The sequence below is a fragment of the Thamnophis sirtalis genome, unplaced genomic scaffold (genome assembly GCF_051295495.1).
Source record: "Thamnophis sirtalis isolate CommonGarterSnake01/CBP01778 unplaced genomic scaffold, rThaSir2_p1.2 scaffold_3, whole genome shotgun sequence".
Classification (NCBI taxonomy): domain Eukaryota; kingdom Metazoa; phylum Chordata; class Lepidosauria; order Squamata; family Natricidae; genus Thamnophis; species Thamnophis sirtalis.
Window position 1 is genome coordinate 82,069,155 of NW_028261383.1, and position 11,897 is coordinate 82,081,051.

At 45.7% G+C, this 11,897-nt stretch overlaps 1 protein-coding gene across 2 annotated transcripts in view; it reads right to left on the minus strand.

Moving 5' to 3' along the window:
• Window positions 1-11,470, minus strand: part of UNC5A (unc-5 netrin receptor A) — a 100,722-nt gene extending 89,252 nt beyond the window's left edge. Inside the window, exon 1 of one of the 2 annotated variants that reach the window (XM_014066895.2) lies at window positions 10,806-11,470. In XM_014066895.2, the coding sequence (XP_013922370.1) occupies window positions 10,806-10,908 (103 nt within the window). In that variant the 5' untranslated portion in view covers window positions 10,909-11,470. The remainder of the gene's footprint in view (window positions 1-10,805) is intronic. The other variant, XM_014066896.2, reaches the window with a different exon arrangement.
• Window positions 11,471-11,897: the final 427 nt, after the last annotated feature.

Below are 11,897 nucleotides of genomic sequence, written 5' to 3' on the forward strand. Positions count from 1 at the left end.
TCTGCTCTCAGACCACCCCAAGGATACTTTTGGCTTTCTTACATATATCCCCCTCCCCTTTTCTGCCCATAATGCAAACCACAAACCCTTGGGGAATAGTTCTGTAATGCAGGGACAAATGAAAGAAAATCCAAGATCCAAACAGGATAAGCACTTGAAAGGCCCTCCGGCAGTCAGATCGATTCAAGCCAAGAAGAAAGAGGAAAGTTCAAAACAGAGCTACACATGTTTGGAAACACCACGTGATGCCTCTGTTCTGGAATGCATCATGTCAGATTTCTTGTGGGAGATCATATAAGTGAATATTCTCCAGTTACACACATAGTTCAAAAGTAGCATGTAGCAAGAATATTGAAATAAAGTAGACCCGTGATGGCGAATCTATGGCACGTGTGCCCCAGGCGGCACGCGGAGCCTTCTCTGCGGGCACGTGAGCTGCGGGCACGCCCAGCTCAGTTCCACCGCGCATGCATGGACACCTCCCTCCAGCCAGCTGATTTTTGGATTTCTGCCACACATGTGGGAGACTCATGCGCATTCATGGGGTGTGCACATGCGTGGGGGGTGGGGGTGTGCCTTGGGGTGCAGTGTGCCCGCCATGGCCCATTTTTGGTCCCAGGAGGTTTTGGTCCCAGGGAGGCCTGCTAGGCCCAAAATGGGTCACATGGGAATCACATGCCTGCTCGGGGGGGTCATTCGTGCATGCGCAGAGGTGGGGCGCATTGCATTATAGGTGTGGACACACAAGTGCGCTGTCGCACACATGCACGCGATTTCAGCACGCAAGGAGAAAAAGGTTAGCCATCACTGAAGTAGACAATCCATGCCCCCACTGGGTCATTGTTTCAGAGATATTTCATTACCTAAACCAAAAAAGCATGGGAGCATCGACGAATCCTGACTTTCTGCTGGCTTTCCCATTGAGTTTCCTTGTGGAAACCTGGCAGAGCGCATCAGATATCTCCCTTCCCAGCTGGTAGGAAGTATCTTGAAAATGAAGCATTGATGTAGCTATAATTTCCCCAAATTTAATTCTTCCCATAGTCATGGGTCCTGGATTTTGGAAACATTTTGTAAGTTAGCCCATTTAAGTTCAAAAAGTGTTGCCTTAAAATGACCTTTTTGGCCCAGTTAAAGGTAATGGCAATGAAAGTTTTTAGTAGTATATAGATTAGGAAAAGATGCAGCCTTCACAGTCTGCTTAGAGCCTTAGATGAACTGGCTATTGTTTGAATACTGTTGTCTGATTCATTACCAGGATTTTTATGTATACTCTTCGGTTCTAATTTTCCATATGCAAAGGGGTTTGTTTTCTGGGAACACTCTGAGACATAATACGGTATTACTGTACATATTACTGATTAGTTTGATCTGTGATATAGATCTCCACATGCTTGAGTTGACAATAGCAATAGCAATTAGACTTATATACCGCTTCATAGGGCTTTCAGCCCTCTCTAAGCGGTTTACAGAGTCAGCATATTGCCCCCAACAACAATCCGGGTCCTCATTTTACCCACCTCGGAAGGATGGAAGGCTGAGTCAACCCTGAGCCGGTGAGATTTGAACAGCCGAACTGCAGAACTGCAGTCAGCTGAAATAGCCTGCAGTGCTGCATTTAACCACTGCGCCACCTCGGCTGTAGACAAACAGCCTAGATTCCAAACCGGAGTTGAAAAATCACAGTTTTATGCATATAATTTGCTTGAGTAAGTATTGCTTAATATAATGGGCTAGTTCATACAACATGGTAAGATAATGGCTGCATTCCCAGACATAACTCCATTTTAGTCTATGCTAAAAATAAAAGTATATAAGCCAAACCACCACGTAGACCTATCAATAAATTGAATCATGAGCCTGGTTTAGCATTCATTAGGTAAAAATTTTCCCCAAACTGAATGGGTGATATGTGTGTGTAAACATATGTATGTATAATTGAAGTCATAAATGTCCTTAATATTGACTGGTAGTTAAGATATTTTCCAACAGTTTTTGTTGGCTGCTTGATCTAGATGTAGGCATATTATAAGGGGGCTAGTGAGCTGCTTCATTTGCATAATTGGCAAAGAAGAATCAGGGAATTGTGACATCTTAAAGAAAATAATAATGAAGAATAGTTTTTTAGATTACTAAAATCGTCTAAAGAAGTACATGAAATATTTTAAAGTTAAGAATAGTATTAGGAAATTATATAGAACTGATCTATCCCTTCCCTTTTCAAAATGGTGGATTCTTTATTCATCCAGATTAAATTATTGGCAAGTAGACTCGGTAGTTAAGGTATTTTATCTATGCACGTTATAATTAGCATATGAAATTTACTGTTCCTGTGTATGGTGATGGCCAATGACTTTAGAAGACAATTAGATAAATTAACAGAGGGGAACTCTATCAACAAATATTAGCTATAAGAAAAGAAGTCTGTAACAACAGGCAATTTATTTCTAACTGTCACGTGCCTGAAAAAAACAAATATCTATCATGGCAAGTTTGCAAGCATCTTATAGCTATAGCATTTCCAGTTTAGAGAGGTTGGATTTTTTAATTGGAACAATAGTTATTATATTTTTATGTTGATATTTGCAATGATTCAGATCTAGGATGGCAGGAGTAGGTGAATGACACAATGTACTATTGGTACATTCTTAAAAGGCTGTGGAAAAAGAACAATTATGAGGGCAGATTAGGGTTGGGGAATGTTAGGTAAGATCAGAATGGAACAATCCTGGTCATACAATAACGGCAAACTCTAGCTAGGAAATAAAGCTACTGGCCAAATGAAATTTAGCAAATTTAAGTGTGCTTTCTGTGAAATAGGACAGATGCATTTGCTGCAGATATTATTCACTCTGTGTTATCCCATTTTTCTTTATAAGGAAGCTTGTGTGAAATAGAGTTCCTGCCTCAGTATTTTGATGAAATGGTGGGAAAAACTCCTGACTGAACACTTGAAAAGCTGCTTGCAGAATATTTCGACCATACTGAACAGCTAGACTTAACATAAGGCTTCTTCCTACGTTCTAGTGTTCCTACTGTCTTAGGTCATTTATAGATCACAATCTTTGCAGGGAACTCTACACATTGCTATCTTCTATAAACCAGAGGGGGAAAACTCGCTTCTTATGTTTACACTCTCCTCCATCCCGACATCTCTCGTCTGCTTATGATTCAGTTGCTAAAAATACAAGAATCGATGAACAAAGACAATAAATTGTTATCCTAAAGCTGCTTCTGACCAAAAGAATGTAAGGTTGGAAGATATTCACAGCTTCCTCGTGATGTTTATGATGAGACTTAGTTGTAGTGGCAGAACTGAAGAAAACAAATTTGTCCATTGCCCATTGTGTGGCTTATGGAGAGGAAATGAAAGGAAGTCTTTAACTTCACTAAAATTTCTGATTTTGGAAACCCCACTAATTGGGGTGGCTGTGCAAGAATGGAAAGGGAAGAGCTGCAAATTCAATTCTGAACCCCAAAGTGGCATTTGCTGCTGCCACACCATCTTTACTCTGATCATATACAAGTCCAAAAATCACAGTACAGACAGAACATGGAGAAACAAAGTGGCTCCTGGTTGGCAAAGGAGTGAAATAAGGCTGCATAATTTCACCTGATTTATTCAACCTATATGCTAAATTTATATTAAGGGAAGCTGAACTGGAAAATTAGCATGGTTTTAAAACTGAGGAAGAAACATAAACAATCTGCATTATGCTGATGACACTACTCTGATGGCTGAAAATGCAAAGATTTGCAAGGTCTAGTAATAAAAGTCAAGAAGCGCAATAAAAATGGGAATAAAATTAAATATAAATAAGCCAAAGCTAACGACAGTAGGCATAGCAACTAGCTTTAGAATTGACAATTAAGATATTGAAGTGCCTTTTAGGGTCCATCATCAACAATAAAGGAACAGGTAATCAAGAGATACGCCGCAAGACTAGCACTTGGCAGAGTAGCCATGAATATCTTAGAAAAGATATTCAGATGTTATATGTCTATATGTACAAGCATCAGAATCATGCAATAAATAGTATTCTTCATGGCGTTTTATAGTAGCAAAGTTGAACGTTGAAGAAGCATGATAGAAAGAGCATTGAACTTTTGAACTTTGGTGGTGGAAGAAGACACCTGAGGATACCATGGACTGCCAAGAAAAGAAATAAATGGATCATTCAAATCTACCCAGAGTTCTAACTTGAGACACAAATGACCAGGCTCAAATTATCCTAATTTGTGAAGTTCTAGCTTTCTGCAGAAGGCTCCATGCAGGGGAAAGAAGAAGCAGGTGACCAACAGCAAGCTGGATGGACTCAGTTACAATTGCAGTGAGTGCACCACTTGGGAGACCAGAAAAAAGAAGTTTTGGGACAGATCATTCATGAAGAAAATGTATCTGTGGTCACTAGGCATCAACTGAAATCCTGGGAATTATGCATGAAAAGCCTATTATAATGTTAGAAGTACCCATTTTAAGTTTCCGCACATGCTCGTGGAAATCTTAGCATACAACTACTGGAAGTGTCTGCTTGCTTTTCAGCTCTGCTTCACAGTAACGATCTGTCTCCTAGAAAAAAAGACGCAACTGGCTTTTTTAGTTCCTTACTTCTGCATGCTTTTCAGGGGAGGTGTAGCTGACCCCAGCATGAACCAAAAAGAACCACAAATTGGCTCAGTAGTAGTTATCTAGTTGATGCTATCCCAAAGTCACCAGACGGTCTTTGGTTTTCATGTATGTTGGAAAGTAGGGCTAATGAAAGATCTTACGGATCCTTTGTTCTGCCAGGAGTTTCTGTTATGAAAGAAGGCTTTATTGAATAAAGCAACAATTCAGGTTTGACCTGCACTCAGATTACTTTAGTGGTTACTTTCCTCTCTTTTGGTGCTAAGAGGGTACAGTATGTCGACAACTAATTTCTTGGCTTAATTTGTTGGCCATCGGTCTTCAGCAAGGCTCTCCTTCTGCCTTTGTTTGCTGCATTGTTGCATGTACCAACTAGCATCAGAATTCTCTTTCTCTACCAGGTAGATATTTAGAGATTGTGATCAAGTCACCCTTTACCCTTCCCTTAGAGAGACTATACAGATCAAATTGTTTTGGTAACATTCCCAGCCCTCGAGTCATTCTTACAGAGTCTCTACATCTCTGATTTATCAACACTTTCCTCCCTCTCACCAATACATTCCCCCATCCATCCCCATCCCCTGCAGTACTGTATATGCACATCCTCTGGATGCGTTTTTTTAACAATGGTCTTTAATGACAGCCAGTTTGGTCTAGTGGTTAAGGCATCAGGCTAGAAAGCGGGGGACCATGAGTTCAAAGCTAGCTGGGGTGACCTTGGGCTAGTCACTCTCTCTCAGCTCAATTCACCTTGCAGGGTTGTTGATGTGAGAATAGGAGGAGGAAGGTATTGCTGGATATCTTCATCACCTTATTTAGAAAAATAATAAAGGTGGGAAACAGTTAAAAAACTTCACTTTGCTATTCCTGGTGCGCAAGTCCTTGTTTATTTAAGAGATAAAAAGGACAATTTCTTTACAAAGTTTAAATACATTTAACAGTTCTATTATCAGAATTCTTGTTTCTCTTCCAAAGACTATTCCAAGAATCAAATGGTGATTGCGATACCTGTTGATGTCTCTAAGGAACATTCTAGGTTAATTAGTCCACCATCAAAAATGCAGATTAGATTAGAATTAGAAAAACATTGCCTGGAACGTTGAAAAGTGAGTGAGGAATGATCCATCAAACTGTGTTTATCCCATGTAATTATGGAAATAAAGAGTGAGTAACATAGTAGAAGGTGATTCTATTCCTTGCGGAGGATTTGGATTAACAATTAAAACAGGCTGTTTTGCGAACAGTATAACTCCTAAATCCCACCTGTATTTTTCGAAACTGACCCTTGGAGAACTCTCAAATAAACCCAGATGCTTGCCTTCCCCTTTTTGGTTATGTATTTGTAAAGAATGGGAATCATCATATTCAACTTTCAGGCTGGCTGATTTTATATCAGTTTCCAGGCTAAAAGGGTATATGCTGGTTGTCTCCCAAAATGAGATGCCTAATCCAAGACAAATTTGGCCCTTCAAGGCAGTGGGAGAGAGACAATATTATAGTATAAGATAACCCTATTTACACCCATTCTATTGGTGGATTACTTTATGTACTAATGAGGCAATTCTCAAACTATAAACTCCACCCCACCCTTTCTATGAACCTGTTAGAGTTGAAGCTCTCTAAGGAAATAATACTATAACTTGCACTTTTGAACGTTGCCTCTGTTCTTATGGCGCATTGAACAAAGGGTGTTATGCTCCTTCTTCATAGGGCATTCTCTGCCTCGATACTAACTTTCCATTAGGGTAGCCTTCTTCCACCTTCTACCTTCTAGATGTTCTGTAATGTTATTTCCAAATATGTAGGTCTTGTTAATTACGGATTATGGGAATTGTAGATTAATACTTCAAGACAGCACTAGATAAGGGGAAACTACTTTTGGCATGCCTCCTTATTTCTGGGATGCTGGCGCATGAAGAACCATGAAAGGTAAACTGAAATGGGACCATCGTGAAGTGGGTGGAGCTAGAGAAAGACCTGTATGGCACTTTCTCGTCTATTTGTAGGACTGTGAATGCTTTTGAGTATAGGAATGGACTCTGAGGGGTCCTTGGTGCTCTCTGAGCTTCGTTACTTTCTTGCAGATGTTCTGTTACCCAATTAGGTAATATCATCAGTGGTCAAGCACCAAGGAGCCTTCATTTCAATCCTGAGCTACAAATGTTCTCCTCTGTTAGAATTTGACTCTATTTGGGACAGTGTGTGCACATGCATAGCAGGATCCTTAGCAAGAATTCCATAATAATGACAATCTGATCACAAATCAGGGATGGAGAATATGGACTCAGAGCTTTTCTCAGAGTCTTGGCCTTCTCCTTTCCTACCCAGAAAATAAATTCCCCCTCAAACACCCTCCCCCATTGCTCTTTGATCAGAAAGAGGTTAGATTCAAAGATTTTTTCCCACCACAACATTTCTCCATGGGTGACTGAGAAAGGATGCTCACTCTGTGCCTACCTGGGTTGTGGGAAATATATGTGGGGCATCTTCCTTGGGATTCAGAACAAGCAAATGAAGGCAAGACTCCATGTTACCAGATGCCACGTTTTTTTAAAAATATATTCAGTGTCTACTTAACAGGGCATCCTTCTTTGGAAGACATCAAGAGCCCTGCTTGGGCTTTCAGTTCATAGTATGGCTCCTTCCCAGAACTTTGCACAACACTGCATTAACAGGCACGCAGTGGAGCAACTCTGTTGTTTCCCCTATTTTGCATGAAAAGTGAGGCTCAATATTGCTTAATTCACAGCTAACTTAAGGTGCTGGGAGATGTGGTGGAGGAATGCCAAGGCAGCAGACAGTGCCTTGTTTTGTCTCACTGTTGATGGAAAGGACAAGTCAAGCCGAATCAAGAAACATTTCGGGAATATGCCAACTAAATTACAGGATCCGGGCTTCCCCTTGCATGCCACACAGGGCTAACTTCCCAGAAGTTACCCCAGAAACAACTCAGGCATCCTTCTTTTTCTCCAGCTGTTGCCTTAGGACACTTTCCATCTAAACCGGGGTTGCCAATCAAAGCTACCTTTGCCTGGTGCACCTTTACTCTGAGGCCACTACACCCAAGATCAATACTGAGACAAATCAATCACTCTTGAATATCCTTTAATCTATCTATCAGTCAGGGCAGCTTAAAAGAAACAAGGAGGGTTGGGGGAGGGTGGAGCTGAGGCATGCTTGTATGATAAAGAGGAGTTTAATTCATCTTAGTAACTATGTCCTGAATGCCAAGTATTCTGGATTAAAAGGATGAGGTATTATATTATGTTAGTGATTGGGTTTCTCAGTTCCACGAAAATGCCTTGGTGACAGAATTGGGAAGGAAACTGGAATTAATAGAGTGAAGAGTCATTGACTGCAATAAAGGGCCGTTAGTCTATGGAGCCAAAGAGAAACCCGGAGACAAGGACAATGCGCATAGGAGACCAAAGAGCAGTTTATGAGCATCCAAGGAAAGGGGCACTTGGGGCTACAGAGAGGTGGAATGAAAAGGAATTAGTCAAGCAATTTGGAGAGCTTATTTCAACTCCTACACTGTGCCTGGCTATGGCTGGCACAGCGACTCTCAGAATAGCACAATAATTTGGGGAGGGGGGGGAGGGGATGGTAGGGAGGCATTTTGATTGGCCTAGATTCCTGTGAATTTGGAATAAGGCACAACTAGGTGGCTATATTCTGACGCTGCCCACCCCACTGTGCAAATTGGTTAAATTGCCTTTCCCCCAAGGGGTAGGCCTCACATCTTGCTAGGGAGTCCAATCCACAGGCTCCTGGCAGGTTAGACACTGGCTGCCTTCAGCAGGGAGCTAACCCCTTCCACAGCCTTCCTTGGGTGATTGTGTCTCTGCGCTGGCAGGCTTCTACCCCCCTCCCCACCTCCCACTTTGCTGGAGAGTTGGCTGGCTCCCTGCAGGCTGGCACTGCGATCAGTGGAAAAGAATGAAAAGACAAACAGTATCCACTTATGCTCTTCTCAGCTGCCAGATCCTGTCCTCATCCTTCAAAGCAGCCTGTGGCATGTGAAGAGTTTGAAAAGAACCACTGTACGGCTGTAAACTGTAATGGGGAGGGGGCTGTTTTTTTTGCAGTTGGTGCTCTGTAGAGAGTGCCCGTTTTTACTGCCAGATGTTCTGCCTCTGTGTAGAGTTGAATGTTTCTATGGCATGCAAGTCTGTGAGCCATGTGGGACTGGAGGCATGTTGCCTAAAGAGTGTTAATTATTTCTGGGAATATTTGCAAGGTGTGTGTGGTGTGTGTGTGTCTGTCTGTGTATGTACCCTGGTATCTGTGTGTAATAATCTTATGTGCATTCATTATCATGCAATAGTCATACTGTATGTATAAATTACATTTTGCTTGTGTGAAGATCTGTGCATGCCAATACCACGTGTGGAGCATGAGGTCTCGCTGTCTCAGTCCCTGTATGTATGTATGCATGTATGCATGCATGTATGCATGTATGTTATCTATGTAAGATGTATAGTCCCTTAATTTTTGAAACACCCATTTAACCATCAAAAAAGCATATGAGGCAATCTTTCCACCTGATGGTGCCTGATTGTGCTGCAATAAACAAATCCCAGGATTCTTATTCAACGTGGCCAGTGGGTATTATGGGACTTGCAGTCCAAGATAGCTGGAGATCACCTGGCTGATCTGTTGGAAAGCGTGTTCAAGAATGTATGTGAGCTACAATATGACCTTGCTGCATTATGATGGAATTAATAGGATTGTCATTTGGAAATCTTTCAGCTGTTGAGGCTTTCCAAGCAATGCCAGAGAGTACAACTTGTGTCTCCCATTAATTCTTTGGGACTCTGCTTGGTGTGGAGGGGGGGGGGGGGGAGAAAGAGGCAGAAGAGCTGGGAAAGCCATCTTGCTTCAGTCCCATGCGTGTTTCACCTGACCTGCTAGTTGACCTTGCAAGGTCTCTACAATTTGGGGTCCCGAGTCTACCATCTCCCATCTCAGAATGAAAGCTTTGATTGGATTCCCATGGATTGTGCAGCTGCTTAATTTTTATTACAGGGTTACTCTGCTGTTGCTAGATGCATCGGAGCCTGGTCAGACCATGGCTGACAGCATGGGTGTCATTGTTATGGGGAAATTGTAGAGGACTTCTTAGCAAAGCTTTGAAGGGGATTCTGTTGCCCTAATAATACCTACCGGTATGTGCCCCCCACCATCAGCTGCACCTCTTCCCACAACCATACGTGTCTTTCCAGGACCCAGGATCGGAAATGTCACCATTTGGGGGAATCCATCCCAGAAATCAGCCATTCAGGCTAAGCAGTTGTACCTTTCCGACTCTTAGCCTTCTCTTACCCGACCCCCCCCCCCACTATGCAACTGCCCTAAGAACTGCTGAAGTTCTGCTTCCATATTTTGCCTCTCCAGGGGTTCTAGTCACTCCTCCGAGATCAGAGTGCAAACTTTGGTTTGCCTCTTTCCACAAAATCCTTCAGTCACCTTGCAGAAAAGAATTCGAATTCTGTGAGAGGAAGGCCCCAGAGTCAGGATATTCTACAGAAGGCAAAGAAGCTGGGGGAGGTGGGCGGGGGGGGGGGGGAGAGACACACACACACAGACCACCAGATAGGATGGGGCAGGGATTGGGAAGGTGGGTTTCCCTCTGGAGTTCTGATATTGGACTCAGTGGAAGGACAGGAGCAATGGGCAGAACCACCAAGCAAGGCCTTCGCACCCAGCGTCGCTGCTGCAGCAGCAGCAACAAAAGCAGAGTCTTTGACACTCCCAGAGCCGGCATCCAGATGCCATTGAGCCCAGTGGCTCCCGACTGCAGCAAGGATACAGCCAAGCTGAAACTTTGTTGCTGCACTTTGTGATACCAAGTGCTCTCCGGTCGAGTCCAGGGTCCCCGAAATTGCTGGCTTCCTTCTCACCAAGCGTCTCGCCTAACAACGCGACGCCCCCATCGCATCTTAAATCAGCCGCCGCCGCATCCTTTACAAACTCAGGTTTTCTTTCCTTGTCCACTTCCAACCCGTCCCTCGAAAGGAGATCCCGGTCAGTTTCCGTGTCTCCGCTGGGCACCGTCGTCTCCGTCGAGCCTCATCGCCCTCCCGCCGTCCCTCCCACCAAGGCTCCCCGGCGAGAGTGCCACCACCGTGGCTCACTGAGACCGCCGCCGCCGCGCGTGAAAGCCGCTCTGACTCACCGTTGGGATGGATGTGGCTGGTGAGGATGGTGCCGGCCAGCAGAACCTGCCACAGCCCTGTGCCCACGCGGGCACTGGCGCCGAGCTGCAGCCATCCAGCCATTCCTCGGCAGGAGGCGCGGGGACGGCAGGAGGACGGGACGAGACCCGGTCCGGAGGAAGCAGGGGAGGGGAGCGGGCGGGAGCCGTCTGTCCCAGCTGGAGTCCGCCGGGCTCTGCCCCCCACGAGAACTCAGGGCACTTCAGGGCCGCTCAGCACCCAAGCCCGCCGCGGGCTCCTCGCCTGCCCCATCGGCGGTTCATGGCCCGACGGACCCGCCGCCGGGGCTCGGAGGGCGAGCTGCGGGGAAGCGAGGGCGTCGGGGGGAGAAGGGGGCTCGCTCCGGCAGCCAGCGCTGGAGAGCCCGCGCCGGCCAGCCGCATAGACCCCCCTCGCCGGCCGAGCGCCGCGGCGCGACTGTGCGTGTGCGTGTCTCTCGCTCTCGCCCCGCTCTGCTCTCGGTCCTTCCCTGCCAGGCAGCGCTGGGCTGGCGGCGAGCACCTTGTCCGCGGCAATGCAGAAGAGAAAGAAGAAAGAGCCAGCGAGGGGCTGCAAAACCCGGACTGGAATCCGCCACGGGAAGGGACGGAGCAACAGCTGGTTCCAGACTGACAAGCTCCGGAGACGCAAACAAGCTCTCCGCTGGGAGGGAGTGGAAGCTGCAGCCGCCAGGCGGAGCCGCGCGCACTTGCCTCCCGTGCTTGGCTCCCGGCGAAAGCGGGTTGCAAAAAACCTGCCCGCGGAGACTCTGGGAAAGGAGGCGGGCGCGCTGGTGCCCGCAGACGCCTTTTTTTTTCCCGCGAGGGAAGGGGAAGCCGGGCACCAGCCCCTAAGCAAAGCTGGGGCTGTGTGGGGAGACGCCCTCCCCAGCCCTCCCCCCATTGCAAGCCTACTTTCCCCTCCTCCTCCGGTCCCCGTCAAAGCAGCCCGTCCGTCCAACAGGTCCGCGGCTCCACTACCTCCACCGCCCTCCCTCCTTCGCGGCTCTCGCGAATTCAGCCCCCAGCCGGGACACCGAGGGGAAGCCTCCGGGAGCCTCTGATCTCCGAGCG